The 25,528-nt window shown below is 36.8% G+C and overlaps 1 protein-coding gene across 1 annotated transcript; it reads right to left on the bottom strand.

Moving 5' to 3' along the window:
• Window positions 1–3,726: 3,726 nt before the first annotated feature.
• On the bottom strand, window positions 3,727–5,971 carry LOC122331592 (small cysteine and glycine repeat-containing protein 1-like). The gene is made up of 2 exons (XM_043229148.1): window positions 5,547–5,971; window positions 3,727–4,283 (listed from the first exon to the last, which is right to left on the bottom strand). The coding sequence occupies exons 1-2, from the start codon at window positions 5,800–5,802 to the stop codon at window positions 4,252–4,254; spliced, it is 288 nt and encodes a 95-aa protein (XP_043085083.1). The 5' UTR covers window positions 5,803–5,971; the 3' UTR covers window positions 3,727–4,251.
• Between the last annotated feature and the right edge of the window lie 19,557 nt (window positions 5,972–25,528).

Below are 25,528 nucleotides of genomic sequence, written 5' to 3'. Positions count from 1 at the left end.
CTGATTTGCTGCTCAAGACGCGTTTCTTATTAATATTGGTGTGAAAGAATATTTGTATTGTGTGATACAAGATTATTTTATAAATGAAACAGAATCTTGGTTGCACTTTTACTTTCAGATGTCCTTGTTACACTATAATTACACGCTGAACAAAATTATAAATGCAACACTTTTGTTTTTGCCCAAAATATAATTATTTTTCTATGTACACAAAAGGACTATTTTTCTCAAATATTATTCACAAATCTGTCTACATAGTTTGTGAGCACCAGGAATGGCCCATGCCTTTATGGGGCCCTTAGCAGAATTTTATTCAAGGGCCCCTCAGTGTCGCCAATATGACTGGTTATTGACAAAGTTTGTTTATTCACACGAATCTAACACCCATGAGCAGTTTTGTTTGTTGTAATATTGCTTATCATACTACTGTTTACCTGGTATGTTTTTAATCTTCTGTGATTTTTTTATTGAAACTGTTGCAAACTTACAAGTCTGATCAGGAGTTAATTTGCACTTAACATTCAGAGTTCTAACGTATAAACTGGCTTACTTAATGTGGTGTACTGAAAAGTAGCCAAGTAAACCAACAGACAATAAATTTACAGAACATAAATATTAATTAAACATGTAATTGTATAACAAGTTATATGGTTTTATAATAAATATTAAACAGCAGAGAGCATCTGTAAAACAACACCTCTTGATCTATAGCACCCAAAAAGTAGACTAAGGTAAACAATGTTAAGCTGCTGAAACAGAAGCTTATTACAAATCGATATACCCAGGAAAGTGATTTTACACAGAAGACTAAAACTTTAATCAGGTAAAATGTTATAGTATATCAAAATGTCTATTTGCTGATGTTTTGATGTTTAAACATGAACTTCGCTAGAACAAAAAGATGCCCTGACTAGGCTATGCTTATTAACTGAGGTCTTATCTTTTACCAGAAGCAACTATTGTCGCAAATTCTGTCTCTACCAATAGAGTTCAATGGAAATAACAAAAACTACCATAGTCAGCTAACGATGGCCCTGCCACAAAACCCCCAGAGAAAGACAAGCTCAGAAAAAAAGACGTGGAAGTAATACAATTATGTGTACAGATTACTTATTTATTTATTATTGTCCTTTTGTATAATTACCTATAATGTATCACAAATGAAATAAATAAAATAAAATGTTATTTCATGTAGGCTACTCTTGGGGGCCCGCTAGTGGCCAAGGGGCCCTAAGCAGCCGTTTAGTTTGCTTATGCCTTGGGCCGGCTCTGGTGAGCACTTCTCCTTTGCCGATATAATCCATCCACCTCGCAGGTGTGGCATATCAAGATTCTGATTAGACAGCATGATTATTACACAGGTGTGCCTTAGGCTGGCCACAATAAAAGACCACTCTAAAATGTGCAGTTTTATCACGCAGCACAATGCCATAGACGCCAGAGTACACCATTTAGCAGGAATGTCCATCAGAGCTGTTGCGCGTGAAATGAATGTTCATTTCTCTGCCTTAAGCTGTCTCCAAAGGTGTTTCAGAGAATTTGGCAGTACATCCAGCAGGCCTCACAAACGCAGTCCACCTGTAACCACCCCAGCCCAGGACTTCCACATCCAGCATCTTCACCTCCAAGGACCAAATAATTTCTGCACAAACTGTCAAAACCATCTTAGGGAAGTTCATCGTGTAGATCGTCGTCCTCATCAGGGTATCGACCTGACTGCAGTTCACGGATGAATCCCTTTACAGGGCAGATGGAAGACAGCATGTATGGCATCATGTGGGTGAGCTGATATCAACGTTGTTGATGGAGTGACCCGTGGTGTTGGTGGGGTTTTGGTACGGGCAGGCATATGTTATGGATAACGAACACAGGTGAATTTTATATCACGACCATTACGAAATCCTGAGGCCCATTGTATCATTCATCCACGACCATCATCTCATGTTGCAGCATGATAACGCACGACCCCATGTTGCAAGGATACACAATTCCTGGAAGCTGAAAGGCCAGTTCTTGCATGTCCAGCATGTTCACCGGACATATGTTTGGGATGCTCTAGATCAATGTATACAACAGCGTATTCCAGTTCCTGCCAATATTCAGCGACTTGCACAGCCATTGAAGAGGAGTAAACAAACATTCCACAGGCCACAATTAACAACCTGTATGGTACAAATACAGTAAAACATCCTTTTATTGTGGCCGGCCTAAGACACACCCTTGCAATAGTCTTGCTTCGTATCTTGATATGCCACACCTGTGGGGTGGGTGGATAATCTCGGCAAAGGAGAAATGCTCTCTAACACAGATTTAGACAGATTTGTGAGCAATATTTGAGAGTAACAGGCATTTTGTGTACATTTTGTGTAGAGTTCAGTTTATGAAAAATGGGGCAAATACAACACAGTTTTTACATGCCTTACTGCACGTAAATGGCGCTAAAAGATAATCATGTCCTACACCAAATATGCCCTACACCAAATCTAACCCTAAACCTAGTGTTAACAAATGCTAAACGGATATAAAAAGCCATTTGTTGGTGCAACCATGTCTGATAAACCGCAGTTACACAGGATTCGAACTGGAGTGTCGAATAAAGCGTCACCAAAATCTTTAGCAACATTTCGAAATGTCTTTACTGTCACCTTTGACAAATGAGTGTTCTTTTTTAAAAAAAGCTTTTAAACGGTAGTGTAAAGACATAAATGAGAAATTCTGGGTACTTACAGACAAACATTCGAATACACATGCCACACATGGCAATCACGCTGGCAATGTTGAGAGCTCGGCCGCACTCCGGACTCATCAGACAGTTCTTGGTGCTAATGCAACATCTGCAGCAACAGCCCTGTCTGTTGTCAGCGGAACGGCTCTGACTAATGTTGTTCGTGTGCTGCTCGGTAATAACTTCTTCATAGGACGGTGGTGGTTTCTTGTAATCTTCCTCCATGGCTGGTCTCCTGGATCAGGCCTGAAGGAGGATGAGATAGTTACGCCGTCACTCATGAATGCAAAGAATCAATCGATTGTAATTATGTTCCAGTATCTGATAACAGCCTTTCATTGTCATTAACTGATATGGAAATAAATCAATGTTCTATGGATCACGTAAGCGTTATCTGTTGACACAGAGAACGCACAAGTCAGAGTGTTGATTTGAACCTTTAGTGACAATTAGCTAAAAATGTGACGGTGCATTCGGCATTGTGTGATGACTTAAACGGGTGCAACGAGTAACATAGTTGTGAGATGAATGTGTCGGTATTAAGCTCAGCCCTTCTAAAGCAGAGCTCAAGGGCGAAATGCCAGCTAAATCATTCAAAACAAGCATTGAGTTCCTCCTAGTCATCTGTTCCTCTTTCACAGACTCACGGCTTAAAGCTCCTAAAGAAGTAGAATGGAGGACGCTTTTATTAAACAAAACTTTTCACACCAAAAGATCAGTTCCAATCAAATAATTTACCCAAGGACAAGGCTGCAGGCGATGGATATATTTCAGATAACTCAAATTACCAGAGAACTGCCATTTCAATTCAATGTACCTTTGTCAAGCGCCTTTAGACGTTTAGATTCTTCTTTTTTTCTTTAATCTTCCTCTCTTCTTCAGTCCCACTTCTGTTTTTTTTTCTTCTTCTTGAAATTGAGAAGAAATTAAAATCCTCAATCACTGCACTGCCACAAAAGGAGAAAAGAGCATAGAAACGCTTCTCAGATGATCTTGTTTACCTCTTTTGTAGCTCCTGTCCTCTTTTTACCTTTTAAAAGTCACCGTAAAAAGTCAATTTCAGTTCTTTCAAATGCACCCAAGTTGTCTTTCTTGTGATGTTGACAGGGCTGATCTGACATACGCCTGGGTGGACCTCTAAATATAAATACAGTACCTCTGTGACGGCGTGTTCCACAGGGTGTGCAAATCAAGTTTTTCCTGTCTGTCCTCTGAGACTCAGTCATTCTGGTGCATACCACGTCAAGCAAAGCCTTATTTATTTTGCATGATTGCACAAGGGGTTTCACTTTTGAATAGATCCTCTAGATACATTTAACAGATGACACTTTTGTAGTTCATAATTCAGTAGTATACAATACAGTGTATGCATAATATAGCATGGGCTCAATTACAGCGGTAGCAAATGATCTACAAATGCACTTTCAATGAACTGCCTTCATGTTTTTCAGTCTCTCGAAGTCATCATGAAGTAGGAATCAGGTCTTCATCCAGCCCATTAGTTTCCAGTACATTCATCAGATGATCTAAATCACCTGACCTTCTTCCAAATGAGAATCTATAGGCAAAGAAATTAAATAAAACAACATAAAAGCGTTATTTAAAAAGTCTTTTTTTTTATTGTTGTGCTTTTTGTTTACAAATTCTTTGAAGAAGAATCTCTCTCTTTTTATGGTAACATAAATATCTACTGTCAGTTTTGATCAATCCTATATATAGGTTCTTGGAAGGAGCATTGCTCCAACACACAAACCATGTAGGTTTCAACTGAGCCTGAAGGACTTGATAAGCTGGATGAGGTGTGTTTAATTAGGGTTGGAGCTAAACTCTGCAGGGCTTTGGCCATCAAGGAATTATCCTGCTAATTATAAGTAACTTTGCAACTACATGTGAACTAACTCTCATTAGTGTATAATAAACTGTTAGTTTAGGGTTAGAAAAAATACGTTGACGAACCCGATCTCAGGAAAATGCATGTAAATAGTATCTGAAACAAAAATGGTATTGGCAGAACCTGATTTCACCAAGTGCGATATCCTCTTTGCTCACCCTGCGACAACATTGTGATTAACCAATCAGATTTGATGAACCAGTCTATATCTTACAATCAGTGTTTGATGCTCGTACATCAATATCGTTCATCTATCATTTCCTCTGATTTTAGGGATTACTCATGGTTACGGTTAGGTTTAGGTGTAGGGATATAGCCAAGATTACATTTTTGGAATAAAATGTTGTACAAGGGTCTACAAATGATATCAAGTTTCCATTTTTATTTGCATTTCTATTTATATCCACGTCCATGAGATCGGCGAGATTCATCCCTAGTTTTCTCTTCCTCTTCTCTAAAGCAGCACAGCATGGCCTCGTCCCCTTTGTCGCGTGTTTCCCTGGGGGCGGGGATTCTGGATCATTGATGTAACAGTGTAACTAGTTGTAGTTCCTTACCAGTCGTTTTTGTAGGCATTAAACTGCCAGAATTTTTAAAAGACGATATCTTTGTTTGGATAGAACCTTTGCCGTTGTAACATTGCAGATACTGTTTATACTCAAACAGCAACATTACACACTAACTAACATTAAAAAAGTGAAAATCGCAGTCAACCACCTCTTTAAAGTAACTTGGAATCTGTCATTATTATAAAGTAAGTATCTGAAAAGAAACACGTGAAATCAGCTTTTATTCAGTCGATCAGCAAGTACAGTTTGCATGTACTTTTAAGATATGAAGTCAACACAATGAATTCTATAGCAGTTTACTAGGTAATGCACTCATTCTGTACATAACACATGTGCTCTTCTCATCTCTTACTCTACCTACCCTCTCTTGGTTTCTGTGTAGATCTGGGCTGCTCAGTGGTCAGAACGGCAGCACAGGAGTTGGCAATCATAGTGCACGTAAAACACAACGTGTAGCCGCAGTCGTCTGGGCAGATGAGACAGCAGCCGTCTAGACAGAACTGACAGCACAGGTTACAGCAGCGGTCCACACACGGCTCATCCCGGTGACAGTTGTCTCCACAGCTTCCCTGGCACCCAGGACAAGGGCCAGACATTCCACTGCAGCTCTGTCCCATTTCTGCTGGAGTTAAGCAGTCTCTTCTGATCACAGCAGACCTCCGACCAAAGAGAATCCCAAATATCACATAATAAGTACATTTATGAATGCGTCATTAGGGGACTGCGTGAAAACGCCAATTTGTCTGCTCATTTTAACTTTCCATGAACTGAAGAAAGGGATGACAGGCTGTGTTTGTTAGCAGTGAGCTTATAAGCCTCAGGGTGGCCCGGGCCGCCCCTCCTTCTGTGCTGAGTCAATTATTAGACAGTGTCCCGTGATTAGCAGCTCAACAGAGAACAGTGTTGAGTCTGTCTCCCCTCAGGACGACTGTGGATTGGCCTGCAAAACAGTCGCTTGGGAACTGTTCTGTGCGCTTGCATAAATACGTTCGCTAAATGTCCGGCTTTTAGCAAATGTAGCATAATAACCCGCAAGAGACGTCACATTTGAACCAGTCTATATGGGCCGCTTAATCTTATCGCAAGCAAGCTTGAGATAATGACGACTTGGGGGACGTTTATTCACCATAGGCAAGACCAGTTTCAGCAAAATGGAGTATGGGACACGGGACATGGGGCACATTCTCTAGTCCTAAATGCATATTTGCATTTTAGGCTGGGGTTAACTGTTTTTTTTTAACAATGAAACCTCAACTACTACAATTTTCTGTATATGTCAAGGTTTTGTATGACCAAGATTCTAAATACGTTCATTTACCACATTCATTTATATATATATATATATATATATATATATATATATATATATATATATATATATATATATAATATATATTAGAGTGTCCCTTATCTACCATTTAAAATTAAAATCCAGAGCAGAGTTACAGAGAGCTATAGAGAATATTTTACGCTGAAAAGCAAGTAACTACCAGTCCTAAAAGATGATAAACAAATAATTAATCAAAGGATGAAGGCCGCTTTACATCGTATTCAATTTATATATGTTTATCAGTGCATGCTTTCCACTGAGATTCAAACGCTTGATGTTGACGTTGTGTGAATATCAGTGAGTCAGTTATTCTCATGTCAGCCCCACATCAGTAGATGCTGCTTCTATAAAATCAAAGACATAAATGCATTTTGACACAATATAACTGTGGAAGATCAAGATCTGTACTACCCTTTTTTGTGGAAAAGAAGTACACTTTTAGCATAAAGAGTATTAATTATGAAATTAATTAAAAAAGGTGCACTCAATGTCATGTTTTCAGACACTCCATTAATTAAATGAAAATGCATTATCATTTAAACTGATGTTAAATGCAATTAGTGGAACTTAAGAGTTTATTTTTGACCTACTTAATTAAGTCTTTAAAGTCTTTAAATTTTAAAATATGATTCATGTAAACTGATCATTTCTTATGAAACATATATGTCACAGATTTAAATATCTGTAATTACATATTTGTAATAATGAAGCTTCAATTTATCACATAACTTTAAATGTAATATTAAATAAGACATCATGAAATAATATTAAGCACCTTATATGTGCTTTAGTGTTGCAAGTATAGTATTTTTTATAATGCATAAAAATAATTGCATTGCATTTTTTTTGGAAGGGGCAGTTTTTCTCATGTGATCTCATGGTGCATTTTGGCTTTATTAAAAACAAAAACTCCAAAATTTATTTGACGGATTATAACCTTGGACGATCAAATCCGGATCTAGATCCTTCAAACCCTATTTAATTTGCCAAGCTGCGTCCAGTGACGACACACACCGTAACCAATAGCATTTCGGCATCACTGACCCAAAGATCAAGACTCCAGCTCAGGTGATAAAACTTTGATTGCGGCCAATTTTTGCTTTTTTAGCTTCTCTGATATGTGTAAACACAAAACCAAATAATTAGGTAATGTCGCAACGCTCCTTTCAATCTGTAAAAGCGGGGGTGTAAAATGAGATATTCATCACGAAAAGCGAAAGGTGACCGTTCCCGCACACCTCAGCCTTAGACACGCACGCACAAACGGTCTTTCCACACAGTTCACAAATCAACACACAAGAACATGACAAGTGAATCACTGTAAAGCCGAAGTGACCTTGACTTCCCCGGTAGCATAGTGCGAGCAGTAAAAGCCTGTAGTGTGCTATTGTGGGCCCTCTGGCTTCCATTAGTGAATGACATGACACATCTGTGAGATACGAGGGCATGCAGGAGATGATGGAGGCCAGCTGACAGGTCTCAGCATAGCAGCCTCGCTTTTGCGGCGGACTCACCTGTGCCTCACATTCGCACGGGAATAAATCATGGCTTTGTCTCATTACCCTATTTATGCTGTAGGGAAGCGCACCCAGTGGCGACTCTCGTTTATAAAGCTCTCTCCCAGAGTTACACTGTGTCTAACACAGACATGGACGCGCCGAGGGGCGGATCTCTGATTTCATGGCTACATACATCACTGCATGTAGAAACTATTAAATGTCAACACACTTTTGCTTCCAAATGTACCATAATATTAGCTAATAAAATATGCTTGGATGTAAGCATGTTGAAGGAGGGGAAGTTCTTGCGGAAACTTTCAAGCTATTGTGTACGAATGTTTCAAATCTTTGTTTACTCCCCCGGAATAATTTGTTCTCCTGCTTCGGATAAAGGTGACTTCTTAATAAAATAATCTATCCCTTGGATTCACAAACGTGACTTAAGACTAGTCCTGAGTTAAAATGTTAATCTGAAACTTGCACTGACTGATCTCAAAACATGTCAATGCATTTGTTTTGACTTAAGATGCACACTTTTTTCTGAGGAATGTTACTTAAATGTCAAATTGATCGCTTTGTTCTGAAACAGAAGTTGTAATTATTACAGTGTTGCTTTTCATTCTTTGGGCGGTTTGCTTTTTTTTTTTTTTTTTTTACACGGCTAGGTTTCTAAACAGACCAAATTAGTTATTAGTCACGTGCAAGTAAACTGTTCTCTCATTCAAAATTCTAAATTCTACGGTTTATTTTCCGGGTTTCCACTTAGCTGTCAGAATGGAACAACATCTTGTAGCTGTTATTATATTAGGTTAGCATTTTTGGGCAGGGGTCCAGGATAATCGTCAAAACATTTTTAAAATGCACTTACTATGAAAAAGAGCGATAAGACGTGGTTACGAAGTGAAAAAGTGTGCTTTGATTTTGAATGGCGAAGACGTACTCATCCACAGACATTCACAGGTTCATTTTGAGGTGTGAGCAAAACAACAAAGCCAATGCTTTTTCACAGAACTCATGTATTTACCCATAATACAGCCTGCTCGTTTGTCTTCATTGAATACGTACATCATATTTTTTATTATTTATTTATGTTATTTTTGATTCGGCACGGCATGTTTTGGGCATTCATTTACATGACAACAGTGTTTCGGGGGCCTGCAAACTAACTTTTAAAATTATGTCTCAAAGCGCAAGGTACAGTTGTCATCTCTGTGTAAAAAATTTAAAGGAGAATTTGTTAAAAATGTTGCCATTATGCACAGAAGATCTCCCCAGTGAAGTTACAGCTCAAAATACCCAGCAGATCATTTATTTTAACATTTACTATGAATAGAAGCAGAAACATGCTGTTTTCATGCATGTCTCTTTAAATGATAATGAGCTGCTGCGCCCCGGCCCCTTTACCAGAATAGGGCCCTTACAGATTTTTCTTCAGAAACTCAGTTATGTCTTTGAAGGTAAATGGCTGGGAAAGAAATCACGTTTATATTACATCTGTGTGAGCGACAGTAATGTGATGTCACATTTTACAGATTCTGTGCATATGCTGTTGTGAGCCAGTGAATGATTTATGGTAATTAAAAAAAAAGTAACAGGCAGATTTTATAGATTTTATATATCAATATAGGGTGGTTGTGTATACACAAAGAAAAAAGTCAATTCTGCATGTTCTTTAAAACAAATATGTATTAAAAATAAGAATATATTTAAGTAAATTAAAAAAACGATTATAACTGTTTAAGTAGTTTATATATATATATATATATATAGGTTATATATAAATCTATATAATCTATTTAGGTCAGGTATTTAAATATATTTGTTTTTACACATTTATAATGATAAATTTGAAAGTTATTAAATTAAATGACTAATAAAACCTAATTATTTAAAATTAACTTTAATGTAAAACTTTTAACTCTGTATTTTTACAAAACGGTACTTAAGTGGTTAAGTAAAAATCCCTTAAGTGTGCTCTTAGTACACTGAAGTGGTTTTTTTAATTATTAAGAGCACTTCTTTTTCACAAAGGGGTGCTACCAGAATACTGCTGGATACTGCATAGGACCTTTTAGCCACAATATATTACAATTGCTGCAACTTAATTTATTTATAGACAGAAACATTTATATGCACTGACGATATTAAGTCAGAGAACAGGAACATCATGAACTGAATCCGATGTGACGGCTCAAGGTTATACCAAATTGCATAAAAAAATAGTTTTTTTTAAAGATTGATAGGGAAATTGAAGTAGACTTCAGAGCAACACGAACAGAAGCCGGGCTTCTTCAACCGAAGACGTGACACGCTGCATTGGACGATCTCATTGATAGAATTGATTTTTGTTTTGATTTTCGTTTCCGGTGTAGACATGGTATTGCGCTCTCTGCAGACTCCCAGAGACACATGGTGACCTAGACCATGAGGTCACCGATGGCCATTGATCAGGCAGAGTCCAAAGGTTTTATTGTTGTGGTAATGTTGTGAAACAATCTGAATAAATTAAGGAGCAGGCCTGCGTGTCTCAGCGCACCTATGCTAATGTTGCATTGTCTGGAGCTGAAATGTATTTAAGGATAATCAATCATGAGACACAGGTGTGATTAAAGTTATGTAATGCACTCTTTCGCTCTGCCCTGCTCCACCTCTGAGGAGTGAATGGATTTCTGCACTGATAATTACACTTCTCCAGCCATTCCCTTTCTCAGACATAAAAAGAGAGGAGACACAGAGCGTGAAACAGGAAAGAGAGAGAGGGAGAAGAGAGGTAGCTAACAATTTATTTCAGCTCTCCATTGAGATTGAGATGAGATTTAAAGATGCTGTTTCGGCGCTCACAATTACTGTGGAGGCTCACGGTCCACAGCCATACCATCAGTTGACTTCAAATGCAGAGCGTCCAGATTTCTTAAAGTCTTGCGTAGAATAAATAACAAGTTTTGACTGCTTGAATCTCAAATGTTTGCACACACTTGGTGATACTTTTCTCATGTACGTATGATTAGATTTGAAACGAGCTTTGTAGACAGAAACAAATTACGACTATGTGCTGTATAATTTTGATTAATTTTGTCTGTGAAACTACCTTTTAAAGGTCACAGAGGTTTAGTGAATCATTTGGTAGCAAAAAGTATTTATATGAAATATTCCCGAAATATTTTGAGAACTGACCTGCCTTAAAGGGACTTCGCTAATTGGAATAAAAAATAAATAAATAAAAATGCTGAAAGTCTATCGTGGCGTTATCATGGTGTTTTTTAAAATGCCGTTACTTTATGAAAATAATCTACACTCACAGAAATAAGAGTACGAAAGCTGTCGCTTGGGCGGTACCTTTTCGAAAGGTACGCTTTAGTACTGAAAGGGTCCGTATTGGTACCTTGAGGGTACATATTAACACCTGAATTGTACATATTAGTACCTAAAAGGTACAAAAGTGGACCATTTGAAAAGGTACTGCCCCAGTGACAGCCTACCTTTATTTCTGAGAGCGCATGAACGAATGCATTGCATGAATGTATATTAATCATACAGAAAATGAAAAGATATGCATTAACAAACCCGGCCACATAATTTGGCTAAAAATACCTAATTGCGTTATTCCATACAGTATTCAAGTAAAATTATCGAAAACTGTGACAATTATAATTACTATAGAATGGATGCGCTTCATTAATTTCCATTAATTTCAGTGATTCGTCGAAAATTAACTTTAATTTCCCCTCTTTTCCTTTTCACTTGTTTCCGATCAATTTCTCTGTGTGACCACAAGTTAGTGCGGTTATCAAAGCGAGGACCAGATTTGAATCAAGTTGGTTCTAGAGTGAAAGTACGATTAAATCACCCCGCAACAGCCAATAACCAGCTTTCTTTCCTTTGCAATGTCAAAAACGGAGCCAGAGACGGTGTCTAGAAATACTCTGCGGATAAGTTATTTGACATCAGTCTAACGTCTAAAACTGGGGCATGTTCATGTTTTTCTGTTTTATTTTTAGTTTTTGTCTGGACATCGAGACACACCTCATGAAACTGGGTCTGTCTGGACATCTGGTCACCCTATTCAAATCACACACAGCTGCATTCATATTCGTGTAAACAATAACATGACAGCTGACAGGAACGAAGCGCATGAATTTAAACAGTGTTACGCCGATTAAAAAAACAACGGATTTCAGTTGGTTTCGCTCAGCTAGTTTGTCATTCCACATTCAGGATGCATACATTGTGCTCAGGAGTAAAAGTTTATCTAGCAAAAAAAATCTGTTAGATTTAGTGCCGCTGCCAGCAGTTGGATGACAACGAGAGGTGAAATATAGCAGAGAGTTCTGTGTAACCAGTAGCTCTAGCATTTCATTTGGATTGGCAACAAGCCGTCAAGATGCTCATATTTTACCACGCTGTTCTCACAGGTTGTGCTCCAGAACTCAATGTCTTTCCATCACATCTGTCAAAAGAGCAAAACTAGGAGGTAATTGCTAGTTGGGGGGTCTGAATGGTGTGTGTTTCCATTTTGTGGCATGAGGGTCCTATAAAAATCGTGGTGTTCTGAGTACTTTCATCTTGATAGTGCACACTCACAAGATACTATAGAGTACTATAGAGTTTAGAAAAAAGCTGAATGTTTTTATTTAGAAGCATGTTACATACGGCATTGACATAAGATCCTATAATGGCAGTAAAGCTCTAAAAGTCTGTCAGAAAGAGTAAAGCTATTCCACGTGTTGAAAATGAATTGTTATTTAGAAAAGCACTCTGTGTGGTTTAATGTGCTTTTATGTGAAACGGTAATTGACGGAACTTGTAGGTGATCTACTATACCTGCAAAATACGAATAAGGCACGCTACTTCAAAGCTGGAACAAAATAATTGGCTGTTGGTTAGAACATGTCTTGAAGTCTTTTGTAATTTAATTGTTTTGGTACAACCGTTTGAATAAAAGCTCAGCCAAAAAAATGTTTACGTGAAAGCCACACCTGACTTGTACAGTCTTATCATAACAGCTTTACTGTACGATATCAACCTCAAACACTTAAAACCTGTACAAAGCCATGCTCATATTTTAAGTACTCACTTCATGTGCCCACACCACTTGATTCTCAGTGCAATTTGCATATCACTCAAATAGATCATTGGGTGACACAGTATCATCAGTCGCACTATTTACTCCTTAGGTTTAACAGCGGATGACTGCGTGTCATGTCTTTATTTATCGAATGAAGCTTTGCTTCATTTAAAGTGTCCTTGATCCATCAGGGACTTGACACTTGACACCATTACTAAATGAGCTGAGCGGTTGACAGATTTTTAATAGTGGTGTACCTCACGGTTATGTCCTCAGACCTATGCAGTTTTCACCTGGGACAGTTAAACCGTTAAATCAAACGTAAACCAAATCAACACTGACAGAACAAGACAAAGCAATGAAGCAGTTGTATTGATATATTCCCACCTGAATGTCAACAAGACAAAATGTACATTGTGGAGTTCAGCAGACTCCCATTATTGCTGAAAAAAGAAAGAAAGAAAGAAAAGACAAGCAGTGGGCATTGTTCGCTGCTTCGTATTCTGCGTGGCGTCTTGCACAGATCATCTGACATAAAGGTCATTCTGTTGCAACCTTGCATCTTCTCACTGAGTGTCATTAGATTACAGAAACTGGAAAGATGGGAATAACATGAAAATAGCCTGGAGTACAAGACTGCTCCAAAAAATCCCATATCTCCTCCTTTTCTTAGAGTTCTTGCAGTATGTCTTAAAAAGGCTAACCACAAACAGGTTTATATAGGATTTATTTAAATGTATTATGTATAGCGATTATACAATTTCTCCACCCTTTTTGTGTCTCTCCACAGCATCATCAGTGAGATTCTAGTAGCCTTTGTCTAGATACTTCTTTCAGTGATGCTCTTTTAAATCCCACACAATATACAAAATACAGTATATAGCAGAAAAAAAACAAGATACAGAGGAAACACACCAAGTGTACGTAAATAAATACATTTTTGCATGATATTGGTCCGATTGGCTCAAAAGCCATGCTTGACTGTTTTCACTTGTAAATGCTACTTTATCTGTGCATACTTTTGATTCTGATTAGATGATTTTAGGGATAAAGTATTGTTGCTGCAAGTAACTGTGACAATTTACAATAACGTGTCATTTGTTAACGTTCATTAATGTATTAAATGATGTGAACAAACAATGAACAATGCATTTATTACATCTTTGTATTTATTCATCTTTGTTTTTTAATAATACGTTAGTAAATGCTGAAATTATCTAAGATTAATAAATGCTCTGGAAGTATTGTTCATTCTTAGTTCATGTTTACTAATGGTGTTAATTAATGTTAACTAATGGACCTTATTTTAAAAGTGTTACCGAAGTGGTAAAGTTAAAATGTTTTAATGATGGATTTGAGCTTTTCGCTTCACAAGATGTTATTTAATGGCCTGGATTGTGTGGATTACTTGTAAATTATTGCAATGTTTTTATCAGCTGTTTGGACTCTCATTCTCACGGCACCCATTCACTGCTGAGCAAGCGGTGTAATGCTACAGTGTTCCAAATATGATCCAATGAATTACTCAAGAATTAAATTTTAAGTTTTCCATTTTAAAGTCAAGCCAAATCTATAAGGTTATGAAAATGTTGCCAGATGCTTTTGGGGGAAGGGTTATAAATTAAAAGCATTCATTATATAATCTAAAAATCTGCTCAAACAACTCACATAGAAAACAAGTGACTTCTGATTGTTTTGTTGCTGGAAATTGTTGTCAGCACGAACACCTCTTTACGGGGACAGACCTCCTGGAGTAACCTGAGGTTAAGTGCCTTGCTCAGGGGCACCATGGTGTTAGTCCAGACCTTTAATGCATTTTGAACCTGCTGCCTCTTTGGTTACAAGCCAAGATTTTACGACATAAAACTTCCATAGATAAAAGAACACAAGACAGGTCATCATTTATCTGAGGCGTTGTGCATTTGATCAATAGTCTTGATGACAATACAGCATTTTCACCTTGTCAGAGAAGTGCATTCTGATCATTAACCTTTGTCAACATATTTAGCTAAACATTCATCATGAGCAGCTCTGTCTGTTCCATGCTTGAATTCTCAACCTTTATTTGTCATGCGTTTGTACCTCCCGGTCTTCCTCACTCTGTGTGCAAATAAGAATCTCAAAAGAGGGCTAAAATTATGCCTCTCTCTCAGCCGCCTGGCTCTCCAAAGTCTCTAGCCCAAGCTCCGGTTACGTCGGCAATCAACAGACCCCCTGGCCTCATCCATCAAAGGGGAGAATGTGCCGTTAGTGGGGGATTTACAGCACTTGCACAGGAAGTGCAGAATCATTCTTGATTTATGCTCTAAGACTGAGAGTTGCAAGGCGAGTGTGCTTTCTGCCTTCTGAAATATGAAATGGATTGTCTTAGTGGATGGAGGATATCAACCGTAACCTGGCTGTCTATTTCCGGGACAGACAGGTAGATCAATTAACAATTCTACCTATTAGTAAGATAATTGCATTATGAACAATGGCCGGTAAATGGTGGATATTAAATGAACTAAAAAGAAACAAAAAATAAATAAAATCTTTTTTTTTTTTATAGTGAATTTCATTATAATGTAGGTCCTACATTAAGTAAAATGGATATACATTTTGAGATGATGAAGAGTACATTTAAATAACAAGTGTTATATATATTTATTAGTGTTAACAAATGTATTTTAAAACACTTAGCGTTGGATGAAAGCAAAAGTTATTTAAAAGTTTGAAAATAAGGCACTAGTGATTGTATAAATAAATGTTCAATATCTGATAAGGTATGCATTACAAGTAGCGCAAGTTACGTAATAATATTACTTTTTTCAGTAACGCATTACTTTTTTCAAAAAGTTTTTATTGACATTTACTGACAAGTCTACTATCTCCATGTTGGGAGAAATCGGAAGAAATTCTCACACAAAAAAAAGGAAAAAGAAAATTTAGTATTCATCAAAATTAAAATGCAAACTCAGACCATGACGCAGACGTGCAATAATTAAATATTTTTAATAACACACATGTATCTAATCCCATTTTAATAGCCAATGTCTTTGTTGCTGACCTATGATGATCCAGTTCAACCATATTAATATGCAAAAATGACTTATATGAAAATAAGCTAACAATTGTGCTTTTTTTTAAATGCTGAACAGTGTTGAACTTTCTTCTCCTGCCTTCGTCTGTACAGATGTGATTTTACTTCAGCCTGAGGTTTATTCATTATAATTTCTGGTACAAAAAGGATTTTAATTTCTGTTAAATTAACATATTATATTAAACACAAGCAATCAAGCCCTGCTCATTTTTAAAAAGTAACCCGAAAGTAACACAAAAATAATAGAACGCATTAAAAAGTAACTAAGTAACGCTATTAGTTACTTTGTTTTAGGGAGAAACGCAACATTGTAATATATTACTTTTAAAAGTAACTTTCCCCAATAATGGAACTAATATAAAATGAATCCCTCAACATGTATTGTACCCAGTATTGGTAAGCTATTTGTCTATTCAGATGAATGCATCATATAGCAGATAAGCTTATGAAGATGCAAATTCATTTAAATTAGAAATACCGTACAGTAGAATGCAAAGACTGCACTGCACAACAGTGAAGTTATTAACTAAAACTGGAAATAGTTTCTGTTAATTGAAATAAAATACACAATTAAAAACATCACAATAAATAAATAAATAAATAAAGGAAATTTAGAAATGTTGCCATGGTAACTGGAAAAAGACTTCTGTTGTTAGAATGTAAAAAAAAAAAAAGTCAATAACAAAATTATTTTAAAACTCAAACTAAAAACTGAAAATCTAAAACTAAAAGGTAATTCAACTCTCACTGGTTATCCAGTTTCACCAGCTATTTTCATAACTGAACAGACAAATAAAAAGCCATTTATAAAATGCATATTGCCCCAACAGGCCTAAAAGCAGTAAACATGTTTGTTTGAAAGCACAATCTAAAAAAAAAAAAAAAAAAAAGATTTATTCAACCTGCTGAAATTACTAGCATTATGTGTTCCCATTTAATGCAAATATTCATAGGGTGCAAACTTTTGGAATGGAAACAGTTATTTCATATTTACAGCTAATGCAAAACCGTTCGTTCACCTGATTGCCATTGCTGCTGCACAATCCAACATCCTGCTTGAGCTGACGGCATTTTACTGTGTCTGGTAAACAGCTCCAGAACAGCAGCACTGGATGGCAAGCTGTTAGTATTTACACACCTCCTAAAAAATAAACCCTGTCTCCTTTTATAGCCTGATAATGTGTGCGCATATTATGCATGTGCATACACATGACGACACCACACGCACGCGTGTGTGTTTTTTGCGCTAGTGCTCAAAAATATGTCTTTAATGTCGCGAAACGCAAGCCCGGAATGAATATTTAAGTCACAATTTCTCAGCGCTTGAAAAGTACTTTGTGGAAGACGACAAGACTGTGAAACGGTGGTTTTTACAGCAGTCCGAATGTGTTGTTTTCATTAGTACATTAACTAATGTGTGTTACTCTGCCTTGTAATGCTTTCATTTTGACAGCTGTAGAGGTCTAATGTTACCGAGACTTGGGACTTTTGATATTAAAGAAGAGATCTTTATCTTGCCAGATTAATATTTGTGTCAGCCTTGGTGTGAATAGACCTTTCGGGTGTGATATGTCTCACATTTTCATCTCATATTTGGTGTGAATAGGCCTTAAAGGAAGACCAAAAAAATGGGCGCACTTTATATTAAGCGTCATTAATTGCTATGTGCTTACGTGTATATGAACCATCTCATACAGTGCACTTATTGTGTATACACGCATCTTTTTACATTGCACTCCTATTTGGAAATACCTCCTAAACCTAACCAGACTACAAAACCTATCCTTAACCTTAACCATATCGTGTGCTTTGCGATTCAACACGAACACAACAGGTACATGTGCATGAAAATGCATTATTTTACACACTGTAGTAGGTACAGGCACCTAACATAAAGTGGGACCAAAAATTGTTGCTGGAAATGTACTGATCTCACCTTAACACTGTACAACATGTGGATCAGTTTGCTTCTTTATCAGAACAGATTTGGCAGATCTGGAGAAATTTAGCACCACTTGCTCACCGAGGGATCCTCTGCGGCGAATGGGTGCCGTCAGAATGAGTCCAAACAGCTGCTAAAGCATCACAATAATTCACAAGTAATCTGCACGACTTCAGTCATTCTGAAGTGTTTTGAAGTAAAAATCTGTGTTTTTATTTATTTATTACATTTTTTTTTTACCTTCGATTCTGGCCAAAATGCCATAACGCTTCCTTTATTCTTGGATGGCCTAAAGGTCGATGCATTTTCATAAAATTTTGATTTTGGGGTTTACTATGTCTTTTCAGTCAAGTTTTGCAGGAGCACATAATTTATGTTGGTCTAAGCTGGCCTATTCAGCAGGCAGATACAAAAATAACTTTAGCATGAAATATTGAGATTCTTGATACTTACAGTCCTAGGATAAGAAGTCTAGGGAGACTATCAGGAGAGAAGTGCATATATATATACTAAAATTGAGAATGGGCTGATAAAAATATTGAAACAGAAAACTAACAAGCTGGCAAAGAACCCTAGGCTAGCCTCTTTAAACACCTCCAGGGTGCTACAATTTCATATTTGTGCATGTAATTCATCTTTACATTGGAACTCAGTGGGATCTCTTAGGCAAACAGCCACATGAGCGGGATTATATTGCGGAGTTCTAGTTTTTGACATAACACTGAGTCATAACGCTGAAGTAATACTGTAAAATGGCATGTGTGTAACTGTATAGTGCTGCGTAGGAACAATCACACTCAACCTGCTGAGTTAATGACTGCGTCTTTTTTCACAAGATGATGTGTTAGGGCTTCAGACCCGCTCGCATCTCTGCATATTTTGCTCATTAAGCACTAGTTAATTTCAGCTATGACATAATCAACTCTGAGAGGCGCAAACACGCACTTGAGAAACCTCCTGGGGCAGATGAAAGGAAAGTGATTGCCATAAGATCATTTCACTGGAAATACAATACAAACAAAAGACCGCTGTTTACAAGAGAGATATTCGTCAAGAAACAAATACAGACGAGGGTTGTTCATTTCGGGTTGCAGCTCTATAGACTTCAAAAGAGCTGTCTCTATTTCTTCCGTGAAGTATTTATATGAAAAAAATCTATAGATTAAAGAGGCCATATTATAAAGCTTCCATACTATATTTTTAAGGGTTAAACATTCAAACACTGGGTCAGTTATACGTAATAATTCCTGTAGTCCTTCAACTCAACTCGCTCTAGTCTTTTATTTAGAAGTTTCGTAATGAGTTTCTTTCATGTTGCTGTTGCCTGGTCCCTCTTTTGAACGTTTTCAGATATTTAGTCACTTGCTCTTGTGTATTCAAACACACGTTTCCTTGGAAATTGGACATGAACGGCAGCGCTCCATCACAGTAGGTTTTGGTTCCTTGCCAAATCTTTTTTTAGATTTTAGATAAACTTATCTCAACAAGCACACGCAAAGAACCGCAATTTTAACTTTATTGCGTTGTGCAGTATTGCATTTAAACCTAATATATTCTAAATGCGCTAAACTGCAATTTATTGTGTAATTGCAAACGCATTTAACTAAACATAAAATGAGGTTTATTAGATATGACATTAAAGATGTTTTAGTTAACTGTAATGGTTGTCGGTACGCTCAGCAGTGCACTTTAAACATATTTCAAAGACAATAGAAGTAGAAATTAAATATAAAGATGTAGGCATGCCCTACTTAAGTGTGTCAGAAAAGCACTCTCCATATTTATATATATATAAATATTTAAATCTGTAATAAATTTTAATTATTTGCAATTAACATGCAATTAAATGTCTGAAAACATTCCATTCATTTCGTACTTAAGTACACATTACTCACTGCTCCAGTTCGCCTTATCCTTTTCAAATTCACGCATTTTATGATCACGACGGGAACAAAACGAGCTCAAGGGAGGCCGGAGAGACGCTGCCTCCCTCCGAACCCTTGGTGTCCATGTCGAACAGCGTTAAATTAGTCGCGACGGCGCAAGATGACAGCCTCCCCTGAAGACAACGCTGACTACACCATCTTATGTTCCTCATAATGTTTGTTTGTTTTATTTTTGCACTAATTATTTTCTCATCGTAACTTTTTAAAAAAGACGCTGCCTCTGTTGCCTTCCCCCGAGAAAACGCTGTTATTGATACTGCATCATTACTCGCCTCAGACGGCTTAATGGTATGGAGGATGTGACACAAGCGTCATTAGCAAGACCACACCAACGCAATCACACAACGGCGCGCTGTTTGTCTCCATTCACAACAGCGTCCGACCAACTCAGTGGGAAGATTAAAAGTCTCTTTTGACAACGAACACGACGCGTTCACGTAAAAAAAAAAAAAGGGAATTAAATAGACGTTATTATGTCAGCCCTCCCATTACCGAGTTTCCCTCGAACCGATTCAAAGAAATCTTCAAAACACAAATAAGAAGCCCACCTTCGGGCTGATCTTCTGAAGCTCAGTTCTCTTTGCTGTTTTATTCAGAGAACTAAGAGGAAAAGACACACGGGAGAAGAGAAAAAGCTCTGCGCTTCATCCCTGGAGGCCTATAAAACTCAAACGAATCAAATCCATAAATAGGGTCAAGAGCTCTAACAACTTACCCTCTAAAGTTGTCATTCTTACACCAGCAAAACAACACCAGACACATCGAGAAATAAAAGGCTCGTGTTAAATGATCTGGTAAATGTGGCTAATGTGTCTTAGCACTTCTTCGGTGGCGTGATGCTGACCTGCTTCTTCGGCCCCTGAATACTTTGAGCACACTATACAGTTTTAGCTATTTTTTAGTAGTCCACTTTAGACATATAAGTAACTTTGTCATTACACGTCAAATAATTCTCATTAATTTGCATGTACATGTAGTAGACTTTTAGGTTTATTGTTAGAATAAGTTGACATATACTTGTAAAGTTTCTGATAGTTGGTATGCTGTATGTTGTGGACTTGTCAAAATAAAGTGTTAAAGATATTAACTTTCTAAAAATACTCTAACGACTGCAAGTTGACATAGTTGCATAGTTACTCACCGTTAGTAGAATGTCTAAAGTGGACTATAGAAATGAAGTGTTACGATTTTTTGACATTTGATATTCAGTGCAAAATGATGAAATTAACGCATCTATGCGATACTGTATGCAACATAAATATCTCACTAATTAGCAATCTCTTCATGTTAAATTCATGCTATCAGATTATGTGGCGTTCATTCTGAAGAATGAGCAATCCACAAACTCCTTCTGTTGCCCAGACATGACAAACTCCAAACAACCCGGCTTACTTTTCTGCTTCCAAATGAATCATTAGCGCAGGATCTTGCCAATGAGGGCGTCAGGATGTAGTGATGCAATATGTGATGGTTTTTCACACTATTTTTTTAGTAATGGCTCTTCACTTTTCATTTTTTTTTTTTCCAAATACAATATTTAATCGTGTTAATTATTTAGTCGGTTTAACTGGTTAGATTTGATTAGTTTTAAGTTTACTTCAGCCAGTGTTACTAAAATTGATTGATGAGAAATCATAGCTAATATTAAACCATTTTATGTATCAGCACTTAACGAAACATAAAAGCTGTTGACGTGAAAACCTGAACTCCTTTAATATTATTTCCAGTATTGCTGTTGTTAAATAAAGCTAAAACTATAAGAATTCGATTTAAGTAAAATATACATATTTGGTGAAAAACTTGCATGTCTAATGTGGTTAAGGTTGTACTGAATTATTAAAACTATTCCAACCAAATAAAGTAAATTTAAACTGAATAGAAATATAAAAACAAAAAATAAAGATGACAAAACACATCACAAAATGACTAAAATTAAACATAAAATGAAAACAACTAATGTTAAAATTGAATACACTGGAAATAAAAGCTCATTCGAAATATAAATGAGTAGTATAAAAGTAGATTAAATAATTCTAAAATAAAACTGATTACAATGAGTACACTATTGTACTGTATCGTTTAAATGTGACTAAAACTCTGAATAAAATGCTAGGTGGTTAAAGTAGACTTCTGGATTCGCCTCATTTTATGCAGATGCAAGTTGTAAATTAATGTTCATGTTGTGTTTATATCTAATGAATCTCATATGTGCATAGCATGGGTGAGTTAATTAGCCCCGCTAGCTTTACCAGTGCTTCACCACCTTTCAGCTTCAGCGCCTCTCGAGCATGTCAATCCCCCAGTATTACTGACTAGGGATGGATTATTTGAAACAATCATATCCTTTCCAAAAAAAACAAAAACGCGTGGGTTTTGATCTTGTACCAATTAAAATCTTTCCTTGTTCTTTGTGTTTTCATTATTGCCGTCGAAACTCTTTAACATACATCTTCATGAATCGCTTCGCGGCACCCAACATAATAGATCGCCCAGTCAGTTCTGTCAATCGAAACATATCCTGAGATGTACGTCTTAAAAAGTAAGACATAAATGGACTTCAGCGTCGCTCTGCGTGATCTCACCGGGGTCATGTCATGCAGTCTGACAAGCAGCTGTCACAGGACTGAAAACACAGCGCACCTGATTAAACACACACACACATACTTATTTAGTTCATCAGTATGCCAGCAAGAGACAAAAAACGGCTGCACTCCGACTATATGTTTTAAGCGATTTCATTAGCCGTGCTGCTAATTATGTGTTCTGCTAATCAGGGACATAAAAGAGCAGAGCCTCTCCACTTCATTAGGCCAAGAACACATTGTACTTCTGATTGCTGCTCCCCGAGTACAGAGTTCATTAACTCTTCTGGACAGGACCTGAAAAAGCGAGCTTGCTCTGTCTTTACAATGTATTGCATCAAAGCGGTAACTTGCGGTCCGCGGCGTCTTCTGGATACGCATGTGATGCCAAATAAATGTCTCATTAGGAGCCTTTTGAAGTGTCTAAAGTATGAAGAAGGAAAAAAAAAAGTCGAACAAAAGAGAAACGGTATATGAAGTTTATTCACGATTGCTCAGAGTCAAATATATGTTGTTTGTAAGCCGGTCGCCATTGGTTTGTGGAGGCTATAAATCTTTCGATTTACCTGCTCGTGTTTTCTCAGATGATGGCTTCCCTCAGGTCTCTGATGCCGGCTGCAGACAGCATAATACAACAGCTCCAGCCTGGAGCTTTTAATTAACACAGAGATTGCCAGAACCGACTTCACCATGGGAACTAACATTACATTAAATTGAACCAGGTATTGATTGTTTGTACTTGTGCTGCTGTTTCAGTTTTGAAAATTTTAGTAGCTGGCGTGTGGTAGGAATAGAGTTTAGCGATTTTTGCTATAATGCCTAGAACCTTTCCTCAGAACTAATGCTACGAGATAGAAAATAGAACTTCGCTTGATAAAACTGAATCAAATAAGACCAGCTAAATAAATACAATAAGTCTGTTTCAAAATTGTGTTTTATGGCATCATGGCGGCATTACAGACACAAAGCCTGTTTCGAAACAGTAGGTAGCAAAATAATGGTGCCTCTTACCTCATTTTGGCATTTTTACCACTGCTGTGAGTAATTATAATTTGTAAAGACAACTGTAAGCACTGTAAGTAATTTTTTTTCTCTGTTTGCTGGAGAAGCCCAAAATGGTGCATTTTACCGTTTTTCTTAAATATTCTATCAAAGCAGCTTTAAAGAAAAATACTGAAGCAATAATGTCTTACATCCTAAAAGGTACTCATTGAGAAGCTCGATTTAAAGCTCAGTGGACACAACAGGGCCCAACTTATTTCCCTGCGAAACCCAAGCGAGCAAGCTGTGAAAAAGAAAGAAACTCTGCAAGGTGAACATATTGATGTTAGTTAGTCAAGATTAGCACTAAATTATAATATATCACTATTCATGAAGCACGATCGTAAGCATAAATATGAGCCCCACTAGATAAAGTCAAGTAAGTTTTTGCTGTTACTATGGACTACACGGACAAGAGTGATGCAGAGGTGAAGATTACACTGGTGATGTACCTGAGAGATTTCACATGATTTTCAGCGCTCAGAAAAAGTGTTTTAAAGCTTGTTGTTTTGCAGAACGTCACATTTATATATGATATGGGAATAGCGAGCTTGTAGTACATGTTATTTAAGGAAAATGTAATTATAGTTTAAGATTTTTTTTTTTTCAAACCCAGTCTGCGGGCTAAAACACCCCCAGTCACATGGGGTAAAACACCTCCAGGTGGCATCATAATTACTGCAGTTTTAAGCATCGCATCTTTTGTTTTTCCATCAAACGCAATCTAAATAGGCGGTTAAATAAAATGTGTTTTTAAGTAATCTTGCATTATTGTGTTCCCCAACAGACTGATACACTAGAACACACGCATCTGTATCAAGTGTCTTGATATCAAAGACTTCGTCTACCCTGCAAACGTCTGAGGCACATTACGACTCTGATGAGGTTTTGTCAGAGATTGTATTATTATTGGGAGATAAGGGGGTCTGTATCAGGCTAATAGAGAATGCTTAACCGCTAAACTTAGATTGCTTTGATAGCCAATCGCATTACAGATTTGACGTCACAGAATTTCAGTTTCGTGATACTCAGCTTTTCAAAAGTAAAGCAACTGGATTCGAGAGACCCCAAGATTTTCCTCTCTGATGTTATTTTACTTGATTTTTAGGGATCTTCCATGGTTAAGGCGCGTGTATTGCTTTGTCTTGCTTTGTCCTGCTTTATCGCTCTGTAGCCAATAATGCAATTAAAAGTTCAGTTATGTAAAATTTCAGTAATGTTTAAAACTTGGTGGTTTGTGATGTTTGTATTTCTATTGGAACCCATTACAATAAATATTGTATAATGATTCTGCTGTAAATGTATTTAAAAAATAGCTTTGTCAGAGTCATCCCACCCTGGGGGGCATTTTAGCCTACCTGTGGGGTATAACATCTTCTAGGTACTCTAAAACTCTGCACATGGACAAATACTTGATTTATAATTTATGTCATTGTCAATGAAAATCTGGATAATATTCTAGACATTTAACGGGTCATTAAAGGGCTAGTTTCCCCCACTCTACGCTAAATAGTTTATAAAACCATGATATAAATTGTCAGTTATCATTCAAATTAATACAATTTAGCATAAATGTATGAATGATTTACATAGAAATTATGATCATGTCGTAAATGAGGCAAATGTTTATATAAACATTATTAAAAAATACTTCAAATAAGTATTGAACAGTACTTCAGTTTTAATGTTCTTTTATTTCAGTTAGTTGCATTTCTAAGTCTTTATGAATATTTTCATTTTGCTGTATAAAATATTTTAGTATAATATAATAGAATAGAATTAACAAAAAGAACAATATTCATATTTTATTTAATTTTATTCAAATTATTAATGTTTTGTGACAGAATTATGTGACATAA

This window comes from Puntigrus tetrazona, chromosome 3 (assembly GCF_018831695.1).
Source record: "Puntigrus tetrazona isolate hp1 chromosome 3, ASM1883169v1, whole genome shotgun sequence".
Taxonomy (NCBI): Eukaryota; Metazoa; Chordata; class Actinopteri; order Cypriniformes; family Cyprinidae; genus Puntigrus; species Puntigrus tetrazona.
This window is presented reverse-complemented; position numbering and strand designations above follow the sequence as displayed.

Bases quoted from the DNA above. Each gene is read 5' to 3' on its own strand.
- LOC122331592 (XM_043229148.1), bottom strand. From the start codon at position 5,802: ATGGGACAGAGCTGCAGTGGAATGTCTGGCCCTTGTCCTGGGTGCCAG. The intron at 4,284-5,546 runs GTAGGTAGAGTA...CTTTGCCTATAG, and splicing joins TACACAGAAACCAAGAGAGG to ATTCTCATTTGGAAGAAGGT.